This window comes from Neolamprologus multifasciatus, chromosome 19 (genome assembly GCF_963576455.1).
Source record: "Neolamprologus multifasciatus chromosome 19, fNeoMul1.2, whole genome shotgun sequence".
Lineage (NCBI taxonomy): Eukaryota > Metazoa > Chordata > Actinopteri > Cichliformes > Cichlidae > Neolamprologus > Neolamprologus multifasciatus.
Genome location: NC_140457.1, coordinates 13,702,984 through 13,723,845, shown reverse-complemented (window position 1 = coordinate 13,723,845; position 20,862 = coordinate 13,702,984). Strand labels below are relative to the sequence as shown.

The 20,862-nt window shown below is 39.5% G+C and overlaps 3 protein-coding genes across 53 annotated transcripts in view; 1 reads left to right on the top strand and 2 right to left on the bottom strand.

The window, feature by feature from the left end:
• The window catches only part of LOC146496186 (uncharacterized), a 29,915-nt gene extending 27,703 nt beyond the window's left edge, over nucleotides 1-2,212 (top strand). For all 50 annotated transcript variants that reach the window (XM_085142253.1, XM_085142257.1, XM_085142243.1 and 47 more), the window contains one exon: nucleotides 102-2,212. In XM_085142253.1, coding sequence (XP_084998379.1) covers nucleotides 102-187 — 86 coding nt within the window. In that variant the 3' untranslated portion in view covers nucleotides 188-2,212. The remainder of the gene's footprint in view (nucleotides 1-101) is intronic.
• Nucleotides 2,213-4,124: 1,912 nt separating this feature from the next.
• Nucleotides 4,125-5,335, bottom strand: fabp7a (fatty acid binding protein 7, brain, a). The gene is made up of 4 exons (XM_085142283.1): nucleotides 5,178-5,335; nucleotides 4,850-5,022; nucleotides 4,646-4,747; nucleotides 4,125-4,378 (listed from the first exon to the last, which is right to left on the bottom strand). The coding sequence occupies exons 1-4, from the start codon at nucleotides 5,248-5,250 to the stop codon at nucleotides 4,328-4,330; spliced, it is 399 nt and encodes a 132-aa protein (XP_084998409.1). The 5' UTR covers nucleotides 5,251-5,335; the 3' UTR covers nucleotides 4,125-4,327.
• A 1,179-nt stretch (nucleotides 5,336-6,514) lies between these two features.
• Nucleotides 6,515-20,846, bottom strand: usp40 (ubiquitin specific peptidase 40). 2 transcript variants are annotated; one of them, XM_085142275.1, is made up of 31 exons: nucleotides 20,146-20,846; nucleotides 19,975-20,042; nucleotides 19,756-19,869; nucleotides 16,856-17,020; nucleotides 16,601-16,747; nucleotides 16,298-16,441; nucleotides 16,082-16,210; nucleotides 14,923-15,039; nucleotides 14,708-14,815; nucleotides 14,405-14,605; nucleotides 14,105-14,243; nucleotides 13,808-13,889; nucleotides 13,450-13,621; nucleotides 13,288-13,372; nucleotides 13,120-13,190; nucleotides 12,634-13,043; nucleotides 12,397-12,550; nucleotides 12,247-12,307; nucleotides 11,559-11,612; nucleotides 11,235-11,323; nucleotides 10,981-11,067; nucleotides 10,868-10,904; nucleotides 10,683-10,747; nucleotides 9,964-10,038; nucleotides 9,655-9,870; nucleotides 9,443-9,561; nucleotides 9,258-9,323; nucleotides 8,896-9,106; nucleotides 8,660-8,755; nucleotides 8,490-8,584; nucleotides 6,515-8,320 (listed from the first exon to the last, which is right to left on the bottom strand). In XM_085142275.1, the coding sequence occupies exons 1-31, from the start codon at nucleotides 20,339-20,341 to the stop codon at nucleotides 8,218-8,220; spliced, it is 3,876 nt and encodes a 1,291-aa protein (XP_084998401.1). In that variant the 5' UTR covers nucleotides 20,342-20,846; the 3' UTR covers nucleotides 6,515-8,217. The 2 variants fall into 2 exon arrangements, with proteins under 2 accessions (XP_084998401.1, XP_084998402.1); XM_085142276.1 differs by having other exon boundaries at nucleotides 14,105-14,240.
• Nucleotides 20,847-20,862: the final 16 nt, after the last annotated feature.

Genomic DNA, 20,862 nt, shown 5'->3' with positions numbered 1-20,862 from the left:
ATTTTTAGAACAAAATGTTGCAGAGCGTGCAAATTTCAGGCACTTTTCTCTCCAATGCTAAAGGAAAACATACTGTTCTTCACTGTTTTATCTCTTTACAGATGAGCTGCCCTACTTCCAGTGTTTCTTTGTGGATGAGGACGAGGCCCAGTTTCCGTTTTACGCCTTCTCGCCACTGCAGATTTGACACGTCAGTCTGTGGTCTGACATTTACAATTTAGTCAAATTACCGATAAGGACGAGGTCACCTCACACCCTGTACTGTTGAAACACGGTGATGTTGTTCGCCTTCAGCAGAAATCCCTGCACAGCAGAAGACGACGGGTTATGAGATGGACTGTTATTTTTCTCTTTCCAGAATTGGTTGAGCTCTCATACCAAATACATGCAGTCAGTGTCATTCCTTTTCTTTTCTTTTCTTTTTTTTAATATTTTGTTAAGTAATAACTTCTTTTGCATATTTTAAATAGAGCAGTTTACTATTTCACTTCTATGGATTCAAACCCTTTAATATATTTACAACTTACTTTATTTTCTCATAAAAGGTCCAGAAAATGGTGCAGTATTTTTAAAGTAGCTACAAAGTGTAGAGTAGTTTACACTGTGAGGTTAAAAGGTTACAAAACTGCCACAGTTGCTACTCCAAGACAGACCTTCTTAGCCCACATTTACTTGAACAGTGGTTTGCGTTGTAATTGTACATCTCTGTGGCGTGTTTCTTGATCATGTTGCTCATCCCACCCTTTATAGCACTTGTTCATGATTCATTCTCAGTTTCCTATTGTTCTTCCCAAATGGGGACACAACAGATATCATATCATTACTGAATGACTTTTTTACCTTTTATTTTTGTGTTATGCATCAAAAGGAATGACCATGCACTGTATATGAGAGCTCCCAATCTTGCTACCTAAAACATTTAAAGTCTTATCAAACTGTACCATCTGGATATCTGCACCAGCTCCTCGTTATTATATTGGTGCTAGTAAGAGGCATTGCCTAAACTCTTTTTTTGTTCCTTTCAATCTATCAAAAACATCAGCAAATCAAGTGTCCGATTTATTCTGCAAATTCCTTGATTGACCAAAATCACACTATAGCTGACTTTGGTCACTGCTGTTGCACTGTGCGCACACAGTAGAAGCTAACGTACTGTAGAAACCTATTGAGCAGGTTCCTTTAAACAAGAATGCAATCAATATTGCCTAAATATGCTATGGCAACATTAAGATAATATTAATGACAACTGTATAATGATATCTCATATTCATGCGCTAAAATGCAGCATAATACAAACAGGATATCTGTTATCTGAATATCCTTTACTTGATAATGTCTGATGAACACAAAAGCAATGTTGGCTGAGTCTAATGTCAAATTTTACATTGTTGATTGCACCGGCACACCGTGTGATCACATTATAAGTCGCTGCAGAAGGTGTCACATGTTTGGACAGGTGATCTCAGATGTAAAACATTTCTCAGTCTGCTTTTAGCAGCTACGTATGGCTACATTGTTGCATTTGCTCCATATGTTGCACAGAGAGCAGTTTTTACATCCTGTGTCGCTAATCCTGAAGCTTAAATTTAAATCTGCTTATCTTTTAAAATGATACCAGTGCACACTTTGTCAGTCTAGGAATAATGAAAGCTCACACTCTGCAACTCTCAGTGAGCTCAGATTTTAATAGCGATTCATCAGTATGACTGATGAAGTTTTGGACACTTTTTACAAAACAATTTTCATTATTGTCATTATTATTATTTATGGTACCAAAAGATAAATAAACTTGTTTAAACTGTATATTAATGACTCACGTTTACCAGGTGAACATGTGCAATACTTAGATCAGCGATCAAAGCGCATTATGTTAGTCTAATAGTCTTTTAATGAAGTATGCATGATGTGTGTGCCTTTGTTTTATGCTCTTATATTTTTATGTGGTTCCCTAATAGCGTGAACACTTGAAGACAGGAATCAGTGAATTTGATGATGTGTGCCAGTGTCACTGTATGGTGTCGCTGACATCATACACACTGTGTTAAAATGCTCTTGATGTAAATAGTTAATTATACAGAAAAACTGATTGTTTTATCCCTGATTCATTATTCCTGAAGCGGCTCTTCATCTGCAGTAAAAACCACAATGTGTATCATTTGTCACTTAAACCCTTGTGAACAGAACAATTAGGAATTAAAACATAGCAATGCAAGTGTTTTGACTTTTCTTTAAACATACCAACATTTCTAACACAAAAATGGGCTGACGTCGTTTTTATACTGTATATTTTATGTTTAATGCATGAAGTTTTTTTAACTATCTATATGTGAAAGTATTTCAGTATTTCACCTCAAATCGAGATAAGTATAAAGAAAGGTGTCTGTTGTGCAGTAGGGGTCATCTCTGGGAGCAATTTTATTTTTTCCTGTAAGAAACTAGGAGTCATTTCAGGATCGGGCAACTGTATCTGACATGTAGAAGAGAAAGGAAAGGTCCAGAAAAACAACCAAGCAGAGATCAAATTCACCGGAAGACTAAACGCACGAGCAATGAAAAGCATTAGCGAGACGGGACATCGTGGTGTTTCTTTTCATTGTTGTGCTGCTGATACTCACATGTACTTCCCTGTTAAACCCACTGATCCCGGCATGATGAATTCCCTGCAGGACTGACCATGTGATTTCAGAGAGTTGATGGCAAAACATTGTCATCAGGCTAATCCCCAACCTAACCTCTAACCTGATAATAGAAGTTTTTAGCATCAGCAGTAAAGAAAAAGTGTGGTTTTAAGCCATTTACATAAAACAAGTGTTAATCTACTTAAACTTATTAATAAAAACTGACTTTTCATCTGAATTTCAATTATTATTAATATTAAATGTAGTGAAATTTGATTAAAACCCATTAATACAAGGCTAACCTTTATGTTATTAAGCCTCACAAATTATATTTATTACCTCAGGGTCTTGCCTGTGTTCTCAATGGTAGCTACACTCCTGATCAGTGTGTTTAAGTGAAAGATTGTAGCAGTTAGACAACTGAACCAAAGAGGATATACAGTAGATGGTCAGGTCTTTATACTCCATTTCCCTAATAAGGCCAGGGAGGGGTTACTACAGGTCGGCATACACCACTGACACAGATTCCTCACAAAGAGGAAACTCCCGCTGCTCTCCCAGAGTACAGCAAACACTGCAGACAGAGGACGCTTAACTATTATCTGTCTTTGTTTCTGCTACACAGAATGCGATAAGCTCCCTTTTCTATGTGATTATGCCACTGTGAAATATTGAGAAAGTAACTCCCCGTGAGCTTGTCTTCTCACTGCATGCAGCCTAAATGCTTTTCAGTGTTGTATAACTGGAGCATAAAGACAGACTTTAAATTAATTCATCTGGCCACTGCTAAATGAGTTCCACTCCAGTTACCACAGCTTCTTTGTGTTACGGCCTATTCAAAGGTGGCCAGAAACTGAACAGAAACTGTGTTGAGATGAGAAGAATGGCCACTTGTAGTCAGTGTTTAGTAGGCTGGACACAGCACAGAGCTGAAAAAGGGAGGCTTTAGCATCTTAAAATGTAGGAACTAAAACAGTGTTAAATAATATTTATATTAGAGATATAAAAACCCACAGCTGGACAAAGGTTTGCTGGCAAACTCTAACACTAGAGTGACTATTGCATCCAAACTGTCTACATCCTGCGTGGTGTCCTGTCTTATCATCACGCCAGTGGCAGCATTTAGTCACGGTTGGTCCGCACAGCATCGAATGATGCTTCTACGTAATGACACCACAACTTTAACCGGATTATCTTGAGGCGAGTGACATCACCACCCCCACCCTCCCCCTAGCTCCTCGCCATCTCTGACCATCTGGGGGTTACTAAAGGGCATTCACACAGCAAGTTCAATGGTCAGGCTGGCTGCTGGTGCTGCATGGTCGGCTCCAGCCTGCACCGTCACCCTGCAGCTGTCACCTGTAACAGACTCTGACGGGGACTGGACTGTTCCCACGATTGAAGCAGACATATATGAGCAGAAATGTGGAATTGCATTCAAAGGAAAAATGCCGTAAATAAAAGTGAGTAGTCTGTCCTGTTTCTGATGAACCTTTGAGACGTTGAGAACGTTTAGCCCAGAAGTTTATTTTCCCTTTTGTTGAGGCCTTCACAAAAGATCTTACAAAATATTTATCTCATGTTCAAACAAGTGCAAATCACAGCAAAATGTCAAAACACTTTTTTTACTTAAAAAAAAGAATAATAATAAGGAAAACAACATTTCCTGATAGCTGGAATGATTTGCTCTTTCAAGTAGATGTTGAAAATTAGGCTTTCTCATACGTGCGGACAGCCTGGACCCCTTCAAAGGTTAACGTCTGGAGGCAGAAGAAAAAAGAAAATCTGTTTTAGACAGACTGGCAGTTAACATTAGCATCTGATTATTCAGCAAGTATTTCAGTCTGTTGCGGTCATATGTTATGAGTTGCTGTATATATGCAAAGACAAGGTGAGGCTGGTTTATTTGCATCTTGTTCTGCAGGGAGGCTGGTTTATTTGCAAACCAGCCTCCCTGCAGAACAAGATGCTTTCAAAGGCCTCTTAAAAACTGATACATGTAATCCCAGCAGAACAGGCGGTCTTACCATCACCATCTTCCCATCCTTGATTTCTCTGACAAACTTGGTCTCTTTGCCATCCCACTTCTGCACATGCACAAATTTATCTCCATCCATGGAGAAGGTTGACTACGAGCAGAAAAAAACAACTTTTTTTCTTTTCTTTTTTTTATTCAGGACCAGCAGAAGGAAATCATCAGTGATCACATCCTCAAGTTTTACTCATCTTACTTTGACATGCCGGTCATCAGGCGTGGTCTCATCAAACTCCTCTCCCAGCTTGGCAGAGAGCTCAGTGTTCCTGAAGGTGCTCTGAGTTTTCACCACCACCTTGTCTCCATCCTGGCTGATGACTACAGTTGGTTTGGTGACATTACCCACTTGTCTTGTGGCAAAGCCAACGCCTGTCAAAAAAAAAAAGTTTAAAAGTTTAAATAAAGTTTAAATAAAGTAAAAGTTTAAAATAAAAGTTTAAATAAAGTTTCAATATTTCATAAATGTAAAAAAAAAAAAAAAAAAAAAATCACGGTAACTGTACAACAGGCGTTTTTTTGCTCACCGAGTGCCTTCATGTAGTCATCAAAGTTCTGGCTGTCGACCAGTTTCCAAGTAGCGCAGAAAGCCTCAACCATTTTTGCAGATGTTGTTGGTCCACTTCTATGTCACACTGTCAGACAGTGTCTCTAATTTCCGTGGATTAAATCCTGGAGCCGTAGAAGCGGGCCCGCCCCTCTGATAACGGAGAGTGGTTACGTAAGCAGTGGCGCGAAATCCTAATTGGATCTTCCCGAACACTTGAAGACTGTGATTGGTCAAAATGGAACGCCCTCTTAATGTCTCGGTGTTAAAGGTGGGACGCTCAAAAAATCCTGGAAGGGCGGCAGGGTTGGCCACAGCGGGTAGTTTAGCAAATATAGCGGATTTTTACAGAAACTACAAAGAGATTTGAACCAGGGACTCTCAGATGTTGAAATATATATAAATATAATAATTTCCCATTTCAGCTGCTCCCTTTTGTCATAGCAGATCATCTACCTCCATCCCTATCCTATCCTCCTTTATCATACCAACCCTCTTTATAGTCTGCATCCATGAGCCGTCTCTGCTGCTATTCAAAATCCTCTGTCCAGAATATGCACCATTTATGTAAATATGTCGTAAAATGTGAGAACATGTAGAAAAGAAAATGTTATTACATAAAGACAAACTGTAGATATTGCATGGACAGAAATAAAGAACCAGACCGGCATCAGCGGTTTTTGTAGCAAACTGTGAATGAGTACTTTGGTTGTTGTTCATATCCGTCTTTTTGCGCCTAGCGGCTGAGGCTGCAGGTATTTAAATACCTCAAGTTTTTAGATTTTGGTTTATAACTACATTTAGTTTAAAAACAATTAGACATAATCTCCCACAGCCTGTGGTGATGATGACCCTGCAATAGCTACTTGTTGTAAAAGTCACAGGATCCTCAAAGCACTAGGGTTTATCCTTTGTTATCCCACTGGATAAATCCATAGGAACTATTCTGCAGGACACATACCTACAGTGTAAAGCATGGACTTAGCATCCAGATCGGAAAAAAGAAGCCAATGTCAACGTACCTTAAACCTGCCCTTCTATCTGAAGGCCACCAGATGGTGATAGATTTGCTTGTAAAAAAGACCAAAGTGTATTTAATAAATATTATTTATACCATGTTTCAAAAATGGAGAATTATCTGGTTAATCCTAACTAATTAGTATGAAATCCTAATTAAACTCAGTGGCTCTTTAATGTTTGCGCCAGATGCAAGATTTACTAAATATTATTAGAAAGGAATCCATAAGAATCAGTTTTAAACTAACAGATTACTGATGTAACGGTAGTTATTTGTCATTAACATGACATGACTGATAATTATGATTGTATACCTTTATTGTTCATAAAATACTTTCTGCAAATACAGTCCGACATGAGGACAAACAGTTGTCCACTGTTACAATACAGTAGATCAGTCCTTATCAATGACACCAAAGATGTAATCATTAACACTAGTAAACGATACCACATTATACAAAAAGAAGTCCATCTATTGCTGAGTATATTGTAGAACAGTTTTATGTATCTGCTTCAAATAATTTCTTTTAAAAAAAGAACAAAAAATTTCTACTTGAAAAATCTTGGCACCGGTCAAGGCCAGATTAATGAACGAAGCAGCTTAGAAAATCTTTTGTATGAAAATTAAATCCCCATCATATTTCATTCAACAATGTAATTATTTGTCGCTTCTTTCAAATAACTTATCTGAAGAATCATTTTTTAAATTCCCTGAAGTTCACAAATAGTGCATGCAACTAAAACAATTAATGTTCCACAAAGACGCTTCATGGGTCTTTACTTCTACACACTCAAGAAGAACAGTTCAGCAGTATGTATACATACATATGTATATATCACTGGCATCCTAAACAGTTCTATAACAAAATGTTTCTGCTCTATACAGCTAATCTGAATGTGAAATAAAAAGGTAAAAGGAAGATCATCCTACTTTAATCTTCACCTACAAAAATCTGGATAATGTTTCAATTATTATTTATTTTCCCATTATACTTAATTTGATGCATCATGTCACACTCAGTGTTAAGGGCACAGAGTCAAAAATTTTACCAATGCATTATTGCCTAAATACTTAATTGTACTTTACAGTAATGGAGGAAATAAAAGGGAAAAAAAACTATGAAAACCAGAAAAAGAAATGACAGGGCAGAAGAGGTAGAGAGAGAGAGGCAGCGTGAGGTAGGGAGGACAGAGCAGCGCTAAGGCTTCTCCATATTAAGGCCTGTCTCTCCTCTCCCTTATCAACCTAAAATCAATACAGCGGCTGATCCATAAACATTTTTGCTCGTGCTGCACAGTGACAGGTTAGTTATAAAAAGTAGTCACTTTCTATACAACAGGTTCCCTATTAAAGAACATTAGGACATACTGAAGGCAATTGCCTACTGCACTGGCTGGTCACTCAGAACAATTTATTGAAGAATACCAGAATATTGATCACTGGCATGTGGCTTGGGTATAAATTTTGACCTGTACTGGCTCATAATTAACAGGAGTTCCAGTAAGCACATGTGTCAGTTCATAACTGCCAGTCCTGAGTGGACAAAACACTCAACAATTTGCCTTTGAGAAACTAACAGTGTCAAAATATAAAATATGATCCGCACACCAAAAAAAAAACCAAACAAACAAACAAACCAGAAAGCAGACTGATATATCATATTTTGAAAGTCTGTAGAGGGAGGAATCGAGACAAATATGGATAATCCATTCAAAACAGAAATGTTGCATAGGAACGATGCAAATCAAAGTCAGTTATAACAAAAGAGCAAATCAAAGTGCCAAAAATAAATTCCTTCTCTTTGTCCGTCAGAAAGTTGAGAAGTAGGAACCGGTTTAGGGTTTGATTTAAGAGATTTGCGGAGAAAGTCAGTATGCAAACAGTACTCGAAAAACAAATGGCACAAGACTGATGTCAGATGTCCGAATTGCAATGTGGCATCTCACAGTGTGTGCATGTAGTGTCACAGTTCATTGTGATCTATACAAATGGAAGAAGGACGCTATCTGAATTCTCCAACACTGATTGAGAGTGCCACCTCTGGTTTCCTGGATTTGGTCTGTCCAGCTTTCTTAAGTGATTCACCAGTGCCTGCAGCCTGCCCTCTGAAAGTAAGCAAGAGTCACAAATAACATAAAACATAACAAACACCAATGGGCACAGTCTTTATGGATTGCATCATTGCTGTAAAATGACTGAGTGAAAACACTAATATTAATTTCTCATTAAATAAGAAGCATTTCCCTTCTGTTACATGCATCCAAGGCCTCTCACCCTTTCCTGCGTTCCTCAGCCTGCTCTCTGAGCCTCTGCTGGCCCTGCTCGTCTTCCAGAGTGATAAAGTTCCTGTTGTTGTCAACCAAAAGATTCTGAAAAAAGTATGGAAAACAGACTGAGTGTCTCTGAAACCAAAGCAGAACAGAGTTTATTAAACAGGCATTTACCTTGACGCCAATTGTGTCACCATCTTTGAGGTGGAACGGTGTTCCCAGGAGTGATTCTGTTTTTTTCTTCTTCTTCTTTTTGGAGACCTGTTGGGTCTAAGAGTTAAAGACAAACTACTTAGTGAAGGCCAAATCGAATTTCATGCACAAAACAGTGCATGCAAGAGAGTGCAAGTATATACAGTATCACCCCCAACCAGGTTCCTACTCAAGAACCTTCCCTCATCTAATCGTACCCAGTTGGAGATTTCCTCCCAGATGTATTTGTCTGGCTGGTGTTTGGCCAACAGCAGAGAGTCTGGAGAGAGGCCATAGCGTGTAGCCAGACAAGTGCGTAAAGAGCAAGGCGAGGAATCATGGGTCGCATTCCAAACCAGTTCCTCTGAAGGGTAGTAAGACCTCTCTCCTGGTATTCCCATTTTAACATAGAGCAGCACGTCTTTTGGCCTTATGAATAGGAAACAGTTAAAGAAGGAAAGATATTTAAAAATGTTACTAAAAGTCAAAAATGTGCGCAACAGACACATTTCATGATGAATGATTTAGATATTACATTGGGTTATGTTTTGTAAGAAAAGAGCTGTAACATAATACTTACCCAAGATCTTCCTCTTTCAGTAGTGTCTGCACACAAAGGTCTGTGCCACTGGTCAGCTTCATCTTCCTGAAGAAGGAGAAACCAAAAGGATAATAAGAAGGAATCACTCAGTGACCTTCATCTGTCAATAACAAAAAAACAATCCTCTGACCATTAATGTACAAATGAGAGCACAGCATTCAGACCTGAGTGTGGCTTGCGGTCCTCTGAGGATTCGGGCTAGCTTCCGTCCCTCCAGCTGCCAAACACGCATGAATCCAGTGGTGGGCACACACACTTCCTGAAGGGCAGGCAGCGTCAAAACCTAAAAGAGCAAAGTGAGCATGTATTTCATCTGAAAATAGTTAACTAATGGCTACAAGAGACAGTCAGCACATACACAACCAAAACAGTTTACCTGAGTTTTGAGGTCCTCCAGAGTGGCCTCATCTGATATCTCTATCTGCCCCACACGTCTGAGCTCTGCAGCATTTCCATTACATAAAGGAGGTAACTGATTGTGTGTTGTTCCTGCAGGCATCTGCCCGTCAGCAGGCCCGTTCTCTGTGTGATTAAAATCTCTTTCCATGTTTTTTGGATGCCAGTACAGCCATATAGATATCTTTAGGAAACCCTGGTGGAAAAAACAAGACATAAAAATGCTAAAGCACTACATAAAGCTATAACACATCATTAATCCACAATTACATTCAAAACACTGAAGTACCTCTGAAGGCAAAGTTCCTTCTGTGACAACTAATGTCTCTCCATTGCTGATTTTCAGCTCTGACAGAGAAGCATCCTGAGAATCAAAGGCCATAAGGATTTATTAGTCATGTGCACTGCAACATATGTGGGTAACTTCTACTGAGTAGATGATATCAGAGTAATAATGAAACAATTTTACTGTCACTCAAACTAATTACAACATTTAAACAGTGAATTAATTAAGCAATTGTCTTCTTCTTGGTGCTCTACCTATCTCTAGCATCTTTCTCTGTCATACCAACCCCCTGCATTTGGATGGTTGACCTCAAGTATTTAAAATATGTGCATATTCACTGTTAAACATGTCTCCCTTTCATTCACACGCATGTATTCTCTATCTTGCTTCTACTAACTTCCGTTCCTCTTCTATCTAGTGCATGTCTCCACCTGACCAGTTCCCTACCCTCACTACACATCACAATGTTATCTGCAAACATCACAGACCGTGGAGACTTCCTGTCCACCATCATCACAAATAAGAATTAGTCAATTAACCCTCAAAAAACAAACAAATAAAAAAAAAACTCGGGGAAAACTAGGAACATGAAAATGAAATGCCACTTGTTGATCACAGACCTACATTCTTTAATTTGGTACTTGGAAACTATGTAAACAAAAACAAAAGGTAAGCAGTATTGTATTGTATTGACTTATTACAATAGTTCTCCACTTATTTACCTCATCCATAAGTGGCTCTCCGACCTCCTCACACCAATCAAGCCTCCTCAAGTGCCAACATGTGCCTAAAAACACATTTATAAATAATGAGATCATCTTTGTGAGAAGGAATGCCAAATTCACAAATGCTGAGGCTAAAGCAAATGCAAACATACATTAGGAAAACCAAAGTAAAAGTGTTTTACCATCAAGTCCAACTGCGTCCAGCATTGTTTTTAGACACTGCAAAGAAAATATTACACATTTTTATTCAGTGCAGAAAATTTTATAAGCATAATGTGCAGTTTTATTTCCTTACCTCTTTAACAGTGCTAGTCTTCTCCACAATTATGTCCATCTCCATGCCAGCAGAGGGAGCTGCACCCACAGTAAAGTGCAAGAAAAGCTGCAAAGCAAAGTGTAAATTTCTAAACTTCAAACAAGCTTTTTAAATGTGCCATGATTTGTTTTTGTCGTTTTAAATTGCAGGTCTTGATTAAAGGTTCTGCAACTTTGTTCAGTGCAGCTGCAAGTAAAAGAGACGTCATTGAAGACTTCAAATAAAAGACACACCTGCGATGCCTTGGGGCTAGTACCCGGACAGAGAGTCAGTGTGGTCATGAGTCGCACTCCTGCATCCCGAACGCTCGACTCCTCACACACTGTCAGGCAAACGAGAATAGGATGACACAAGTGCGATTCATAAACGTGTTTTAAGATTTCAAAGGCACATGATGAGAAGAAAATTAAAAGCAGGGGGGAGTACCGCTTCAACTTTTAATAAGGGAAAACTGTAAAGGAAAGCAAATCTAAATATTTTGGCAAAATGAGGGGGATTTCCAACTCTAAGTGATCTGCACTATTAAAATTACCCTGAGGTAACAAATGACACAGTACCTGGAGGAAGGAGTTTCCCTGTGCAGTCAGACTGCCTCAAACAGTACTCTGCACCTGGTCAGTGAAGCAGGAAAAATGGCCAGCTTAGGAGCGTACATTTAAAAACCTTACACAAAAATACACTCTGTAACTGCCTGAATAGAAACTTGGAGGAAAAAAAACATGTGTTAAGTTTTGTGTACTAAAAAGAACAAACAAAAAAACAGCAGCTTTAGCTCAGCTATATGTAATATATCCGACATTAATGCTAATAATTACACCTGTGCTTTTCCTGCTTTGAAAAAATCCCAAAACTTGATATAAAAGATATAAAAAAAAAAACATAAAAACCTGTGTAACAAAAAGACTCGATTTGACTTCAAAGTGCCACTACATAGGATAATAACAGCATCAGGTGCAATGACTCCAGACATGCTCGCAAAAGTATGGGCCCAGTTTGAATATTGTATGGACATTTGCCATGAGTCTGGAGGGGGACATATTGAGCACTTGTAAACATAAGTTTTGTATCTAAAACTATATTCAGGCATGTATTTTAAAGGTTCCTGCAAACTTCTAACTCCATTACTTTTAACAAAAATATGGCTATTTGAAATTTGAGCATTATTTTTGATAAACCCTGTACTTTTAATATGAAGTATTGATGTGCTTGTGTAGTGCTGCAGTTTTCCATAAATATGCATCTTGCCTGGGGTTTGATCCTGTAACTGCAGCTCCTCTATGGCCCTCAGTTTCACCTCAGACAGCAGCTGTGGGAAAGAAACATCAAGTAATTTTAGATATCTCTTAAATAAAAAGATATAAAGGAAGTAGAGAGAGCCACAAACAAACTACTGACCATATTTCCTGTGGCTGGAACCTTGATTTTCTTAAAATTCTCCTCTTCCTTGTTCCCTTCACTTGCTTTCGCAATAGGCCGGAACTCCACCTGGAGCCAGCGGCAGTCAGACGGTGTAGTCACAGTGACAACATCTCCATTTCGAGTGAAGATGCTAAAGACAGTTGGGAAGAAGGTTTTAAAACAAACACATAAAGAAAACCTTCCATAATGCTTAGCACATGATAGGAAACTTACCTGCTGTCAAATGACTGTGGCTCCAGCACCAACAGTGCATCTCCATCTTTCAGCGACAGCTCCTTCAGTGTCCGCTGCATGTCGTCAGGGGGGAAAACTCTCCATCCACTTGACCCTCCACCTTCTCCTGCCTCCTCTTCCCTTTTTTTGCCTCCCTTATGTTCTTGGCACAGCAGGCTTTCCTTAGGTTCCCCGAGTGAGTCCCTCACCTCCCCAAGAGTCACACCACCAGCAAACCCTCTTGCCTCCCTCTTGAGCCCTGGACCACCATTTTCAAAACCTTTTCTGTTCTCCTCACTCTCCACATCTTCCTCCACCTCTTTATCCACATCATCACCTAAAAAGGGACGCACCACAGTCAGCAGGACAGGCTCCCACTCAGCCCCAGTCAAGACAGATGCACCACACACCTGAAAAGATCATAAAAACATTTTAGATGCCAGTTATCGACCAACAAAGCAGGTGATGAATCATGCCTCTCCTCACCTCTCTGCCATTCCACACAAACAGCTCTGTGTTTGTGCAGATGCCTGCACTGTACAGGGAAACACTGTCATCTGTACAGAAAGAAAACAGAGTGTAGTTTACAAAATAAATAAATCACTACCTTCTATCTATTTAAGCGCTATTTAAGCCTTTATTTAAGGTTCTAACCTGTGAGAGTATTGTAGAGGTGTAAACCTGCTGGAAGACTCTTGGCCACAGTCAGAGCCATATCTCCCTCCCAGAATTCCTGCATCTAAACAAACAATTTATTGTTATTGTCACCTTCAGGACTTCAACATAGAACAGCTGTTGATTTCAGAGGTACAATACCTGATAAATAGCTAATCGCAGGTCTCCCACAGTCTTTCTACGGTCAAAACTCAGAGCAGTGCTGCCACTTGGTTTGTTCCTGACTGGTTGCAGAGCTCCATTTTCTAGCCTATAAGAGGGAGCCAGGTGCAGACGCAGCTCCAGTGTGTTATTAGTGGCTTCGAACTCTTCACTGCAACAAAAGCAAAGAACCTCCTATGAATAACTTGCATAAGTAGCTCAGATTTCTCATTTTTTTCTATTTGTTGTTTGGTTTAAATTTAAGATACAGCTGGACTGTCATGATTGTGAGTCAGATACTAAACAGCTTCAGGTGAACTGATGAGAGTATCATGTATAAATTTATTCATTTCTATACCGCATCTGCTGCAGTCTGATATTCTCCTCCTGAGCCATCTGGATGAGGTGAGAAGGAACTTTATATTGGGGATTGTTTAGAGCTGGAAAAGAAAGTATAAAACAATTAGCTAGTCTTTTTATTATAACTTTTATTACTACTTGTATCTAGTCATTTAGATTAAATCAACAATTAACTGATCCTTATATTAACAAGAACCCTCTGAACTCTAACTTCACCTCTCCCCTATTTCCTTCCCCTGTCGAACTAAGCGGATATAATCTTTCCATTACAAATGCAAAACATGGTATTCATTACCTTCACTGGGCCTGTGCAGCTGTGTTTTTCTGTAAAACAGCATGTAGGCACTCTCTTTGCCCTGGAACTGCTTCTCTATGTCCGACTCCCTGATGGAGGTCACAGTTGAGTCATTGAGGTCAAACCAGTGGCTACCCTGCTGACAGACAGGAGGATGCTTCGTGAGAAAACAGGCATCAAAGTAATCACAAGATGTCTACCAGGAATCTGAAGAAAAACAAACTTGAGGCTTCAAAAGACTTGAGACTAGACTGTAATTTAAACCCTGCATTCCTGATACAAAGCTTGTTGCTTTAGTACCTCTGGTTCCGGTTCTGGCTTCTGGTTTAGTGCAAGCTGTGGCTCAGAAGCTCCCGAGACTGGAGCTGGTGAAGGATCAGAGTTTGAGGTAAGCTCTGCGGGGCTGGGGAGCTCAGTCGCTGGGCTTGGTGGGTTTGCCTTAAGCGCCACTCGAGTGCCATTGGACACCATCATGAAAACATCATTGTGCGACTGCAGGAACTAAATTAGAAAAGACCAAGCATTGCAACAGGATTCAGGATTTGCATGCGCACAAAATGACAGAAGCTTAGTTAAATAGTCAAAACCTGAAACTAATGATACCTTGCAAATGGGTCCATACTGTTTTCTGAACTTTTTGTTCCATGATGAACCAATCTTATCCATGAGTTTCTGGCCCAACTGGTCCAGCAGGACACTCTTTGATGACTCCTAGTGGACAGCAAAGACACAGCATTTTATTCATTATTCATCAGCGTCTCAATGCTGGTCAAAACTCAAAAAAATGAAAGTGAGAATTACGATTTTTCATGCAGTACCTGGGCAATAATAGTGGTGACGATGGACAAAGGGTCATCTTCTTGAAGTTTTGGCTCCAACACTTCCTTAAACTCCACTTTAGCTTTCTTTTGAGTTTTAGGTTTGCAGTCTTCCTCCTGACAATGAGAAGCTTTTCTTAATTTGCTGATAATAGTACACAAAGAAAATCAATGTGTATCATATTCTAAAATATTATTGCAAGTACGAGCGGTTAGTATACTGTCAGTGGAAAAAGAAAGTACACCCTGATCTCCAGATCTTAAAATTAGGCAACCTGAGATGAATAATAACATGTGACATGTTATCGGTGTCATTATTAAGAGGGTAAGTAGCAGCAAGGTCCTCGTAATCAAATGCAACTGATTAAATGATTACAGAAATGTAACCACCTCTATAAAAGCAGAAGTTTTGACAATTGGTGCCTAAACAATTTCCAGACAATCTGAAGCCCATAATTCTACAGTGAGAAAGATTATTCTCGAGTGAAAAACATTCAAAACAGCTGCCAATCTTCCCAGGAATGGACACCCCAGCAAACTTACCTCAGGGTCAGACCCTGCAATGCTCAGAGAAACTGCAGAAAACCCAAGAGTTACATCTCAGACTCTAAAGGCCTCAGTTAGTGTGTTAAATGCTTAAGCTCATCCCAATAGAATTTAAAAAAAGACTGAGCAAGTACAGCTTGTTTTGGAAGGGTTGCCAAGACTTGTTTCTAAAAAGAACAACACAGGTTAGGTTTGCAAAAATGCATTTGAACAAAAGAAAGAAATCAAAGTGTTGCAATGGCCCTGTCAAAATACAGACCTCAACCTGACTGAAATGTTGTGATAGGATTTCAAGAGAGCTGTGCCATAATGACTGCCAACATGAGTGGGCCAAAATTCCTCCACAATGATGTGAGAGACTGATAAAGTTAATTGCTTCTAAATGTTGTTCTACAAGCCACTGAATCATGGGGTGTACTTAGTATGCATTTTGGCTTACTTGCTGTTAAATAAATAATGACATATTAATAATATGTCATGTGTTGCTGTTCATCTGAGGTTGTAGTTACCTCAGACTTGGTAAGGACCAGATCATTTTGATCATGTTCTGATATGTAAAAACCTTTGAATTAACAGAGGGTGTACTTTCTTTTGGCTCATCTCTTTTTCTCACCGGTGGCTCCCATCGACCAAGTTTATCCACATCCTTGATGTAAACATGGTAGTGGCCACCATAGCAGCCACCCTTATGGATGATGACAGAGAAGAGCTCATAGGAGTAATCAGAGTCATCTCCATCAGCCTGTGGGAGGGGGAAAATATAACAGTAAAAGCCATTTTAATGCAGCAAAGTGTGTTTCATAAGCTAAATTTCAAATTTCCCAAGTACCTGTTCACAAAAGGGTCGTAGGTTGATGGTGAGGGGGAAGCTGTAACGTCCTGTTTCCTTGTATCGCTCACATTTAGCAAAGTCAAAGCTGAATCTCAGTAAAGACATAGTCATGAATGGAGGGAGTTTCCTTAGTTTAGCAGACTGGATAATAAGAATGGTGAGAAAGAACAAATTACATATTGTTAATGTAAATAAAGTGGAAGAAATCACTGTAATGTCGAGCATGGTAAAAAAGTACAAATGTTTACTGCATTGTATTCTTCACTGCTGTATTTACACTGTCTGAAAATTGGCACTGACCTTGGCAGCAGTGACCAGTCTGTCACACTGTGCACAGCGGTACAGGTTATTGCCCTCAAACAGCTCTTCTGCCACAAACATGTTCCACAAAGCGTCTTCCAGACTAGGCAGACCACAAACGCACACTGTCAGGTCCAGAAAGTCCTCCTGAAGAAGACAAACAAATTAGGTTCATTGATTATTTTTCTCTTTGCATTTAAGACGCATTTTATTGCATCGTGTTCTGTAATGTCATGAGTTTGGGTTTGCACACACCTGTCTCTGGCTGACATTTCCACACTCCTTGCAGACGATACTGTTGACAATGGTTCCATGGTAGAGACGGTGAATAAATGTACTGCCACTGGTGCCCACAAGAGAGTGCTCCAATGCACTGAACAAAATCCTGTTCAGCTCCTGCACATCATGCTGATTTGTTCCCTTAAAAACAACAACAACAACAACAACAACAACGTGACAACAGAAAAAGAATCAATTTAGGAACAAACAAAAAAAAAAAGTGCCACAGATCCAATACTAGCTATAAATAAATAAATAAGATTCAATCCAGCCTTAGTAAAACCTCTTAGCAGATTCAGTGTTTACATTTCTGCCCCCTGCCTTATATATTTATTACATTTACTTGTATTATTGTTGATGCTAATCTATTTTTTTCAATATAACGTGGCACAAGTAGCCCTGTGTTTTTGTGAGATGATGCTGAGAAATGAAAAGAAAAACAATGGGATGCTTGCTCATTAAGTTTTAAGGCAATCTGTTTCATGTTGTTTTCAACACAACATAAATACGTTGCTTGTCTTTGCAGCATCCTCAGCTGTGATGCTGCTGTAGACAGTAGCACTGTCTACTCTGCTGCAGACAGTGACCAGTGCTATAAACACTAATATCACAAGTTTCTGTGTAAAAACTATGGATGACATCCTTTCTAAATTATTTCTGCATTATGGTTTGTAAGTTGAAAAAATACCAAAACATCAGTGACAATAAAAGAATAATAATGTTAATTTATATGTCTGTTGGACCCTACAGGTACATTTAAAGCTTTAAATCTTTATGACTTCAACATATACAGTATATTTTAAACTGCACTAAAACTGTAGTAAGTAAGGACGATAGCAAGTCACTCTTTATTTTAAATCAGTAAATAACACACAGCAACTTTTTTTCCAACATTTTTACCCGAATACGCGAATGATTTTTCCAGCACGTCATATTTCAAAGGTTTTAGAGCACTGCTTCAAGTTTAAACATATCACAGAATGTACAGTTTTCACTTGAACATGTGGTTTGCATGCCCTGTGGCAAATTCTGTTTCTTTCTGTTCTTTCTTATTGTATTAATTTTGCTTGTAGGCAGCTGAACAGGCTCCAGACAAAATGGAATTCCAGTCGTGGGCTGATAAAAGTTAGTGTGTCTAAAATCTAGTTTCTGTTAACTGTCACACGTACACAGAATTAGATTGTTAGGTCCACAAAAGTCGAAAAACAAGAGGCAAAGTTGAATCTGAGGACAGCGAAGCTACAGGACAGACTGAGTAGTATCTTTATGGAGGCAAATGGTGGTGTTTATATTGTCCAATTATGAAATATTGATGTAAGATTATCCTTAAATTTGCAATTGATTCTGGAGTTTAACTTCAGTAAGTATTTCCTATCAGACTGATGTCAGACAGCTAGCTGCCCAGCAACTACAGACAGGGTTAGGGTTAAGTAAAATCTGCATTCAATTAAGATCCACAGCTTCCCTTCCAGTAAATATATACCACTTTATTAGGTACATGTTTTTAGTACCAGGTTGGACCTACTTTTGCCTTAATTCTTCACGCCACTGATTCAACGAGTTGCTGGAAATATTCCTCCGACATTCTGGACCACATTGAGATGATGGTGACACACAGTTCCTGCAGATATGCTGGCTGTGCATCCATGATAAAATCTCCTGTTCCACCACATCCCAAAGGTGATCTATTTAATCTATAGATCTGGTGACTGTGGGGGTCATTTGAGTACAGTGCACTCACTACCATGTTCGAAAAAACAGTTTGAAATGATTTTAGCTTATTGACATGGCACGTAATCCTGCCAGAAGCAGCCATTAGACGATGGGTACACTGCTGTCATAAAGCTATGGACATGATTATTAACAATACTCAGGCTGTGGTGTTTAAACAACGCTCAGTTGGTACTAAGGAACCCAAAAGAAAGGATCAAAAGTGTGCCAAGGATCCCCCACACCACCAGAAGCCCAAACCATTGATACATGACACTAAAGGGCAGTTATTACTTTTAACAATACTTCGAGCTAACCCAAAGTGTGACATAAACAATTAGGTAGTAAATAAACAACACTATAACAGATGTTTTTAGCTGATTAGAAAATCCTTTTGAGATCACATAACTACTTTTATTGTTTGCATGGGTGATGCCCGAAAACTTTCGTTATATTCTCAGACAGGCTTTTGGTTCCTTGTTAAGTTTCCCTGTTCCGTCTACTCGTGGTGGTTCCAGGAAGGATTTATGTAAACAAAGGGGTAACTATGTGCCATGAGCTACGTAAATGTGGATTGTGTAATTATGGACAGACACTACCTGACTAAACTAATAACCCACAAATAGTTGTCATGTCTTTACTGACTGTACCAAGTAATAAGTATGAAAAACAGCCCACTTCCTGTAACTGTAGAGACACTGAAGAAGAATTTTGGATCAAAGAAAAAAAAAAAAACTGCGCCAAAGCATTCTTTTGTCAGTTTATATGTTTTGATGACTCATTGTCCTGGTGCATCAACCAACATCTCCTGAGATCATGCACCGCCCTATCCTGACAGTCTCCTGTAAAAGGTATTGATCTACCATTGTTTCCTCAACTTACTGTAAGGCATCCGGGCCTTGAAGTAGCACAGCAGCCTCAAACAATGAGTCCCAGAAATGTGTTGGAAGAACACGTCTTGCCTCCACTGTGAGGAATCATTCAGCGTGTTCAATAAAGACATGAAAAGTACAAGCTTTGGTCTGTTATAGGTTTACTCTCTTACAACTGTGGTTGCCTGTTCTCTAGTAATTGACATTACTGGTGGGTAATTCCATCACTTAAATTAGACATGTAAATCAAGCCCCTCTTTCTCCTCCTCCATGAAGCAAAGAAAGTGCACATACCTCACTGCTGTTCCAGCCAAAGCTGTCAGTAAGGCCAGCAGTGGAAGCACTCTGCTGGTCCACTAGCAACAGATGGGCAAAGAGCCTCTGAAGCTCCAATGGGATCACTCTGACCTGAGGAGATGAAGAACAAACCTCATTAACTTTAAAAAAAAAAAAAAAAAAAAAAAAAAAAAGACCCATGGAGACTGCACCTACATTAACCATGCATACACATACTTTAGCCTCTGGTTTGTCTTTGTCTTCCAGGGATCCTAATTCGTCTGGCACCAAACTGAACAGCTCCTCTGCAAACACACACCACAAAACAAATATGTTAAACAAAAAAGAAGCAACAACTGTCCCCTTATTATTATGAGCTGTACTGGAGGGAGGATCACTTGTCCTCACCTCTGAACTCGGGGGTGAAGAGCAGGGTCTGGAGCAGAGAGTTCAGATAGCAGGTCCCTCCCTGGTTTTTGATGCCGCACAGATTGCTTCTTCCTCGAGGTGGAGGTGGTTCATCTCCCATCTTTGAAACTCTTCCCTTGGAGGAAGTCGAAGAGAAGCCTTCCTCTTCCTCCTCCTCAAATAGATTCCCAAACATGCTGCGTTGGGGGGTTTGTTTGGTTATTACTCCGTTGTGTCTCGCTTATGCTGGGGTTCAGCCTTGCAGTAAATCGTGTGTTAGCACTCCGACGTGCCCTCTTGCTATCTCATCTTGGTTTTGCCGAGTTCTCTGTTGACAATGGCCGGACTGACTCTGAAGTAAGAAGACTTTACGGGACTAAACATTGCGGCTAGTACCGGATGAAATTTGCAGTCGTTTGGGTAGCTCAGCACGCTAGCAAAGCACCGACACCAACGAGCAGCTGACAGCTCAGCGAAAATTGAAAAGAAAAAAAAAAAATCACACTGTCGGGAACTGTGTCACAACGACTGGGAAAACAACGTCGCCTTAATGAAACTCTAACAGTTTTTATTATTTAACTTTTACTCAGAATCCCTACCAAAATAAGCCATTTCTTCTTCTGTTTGTCGTAAAGCAGAAAACAAACGAAACGTAAATAAAAATACCGTCGTTGAACAGTGAGTAGCCATGTTTCTTCCTGACCGAGAATGAAATGA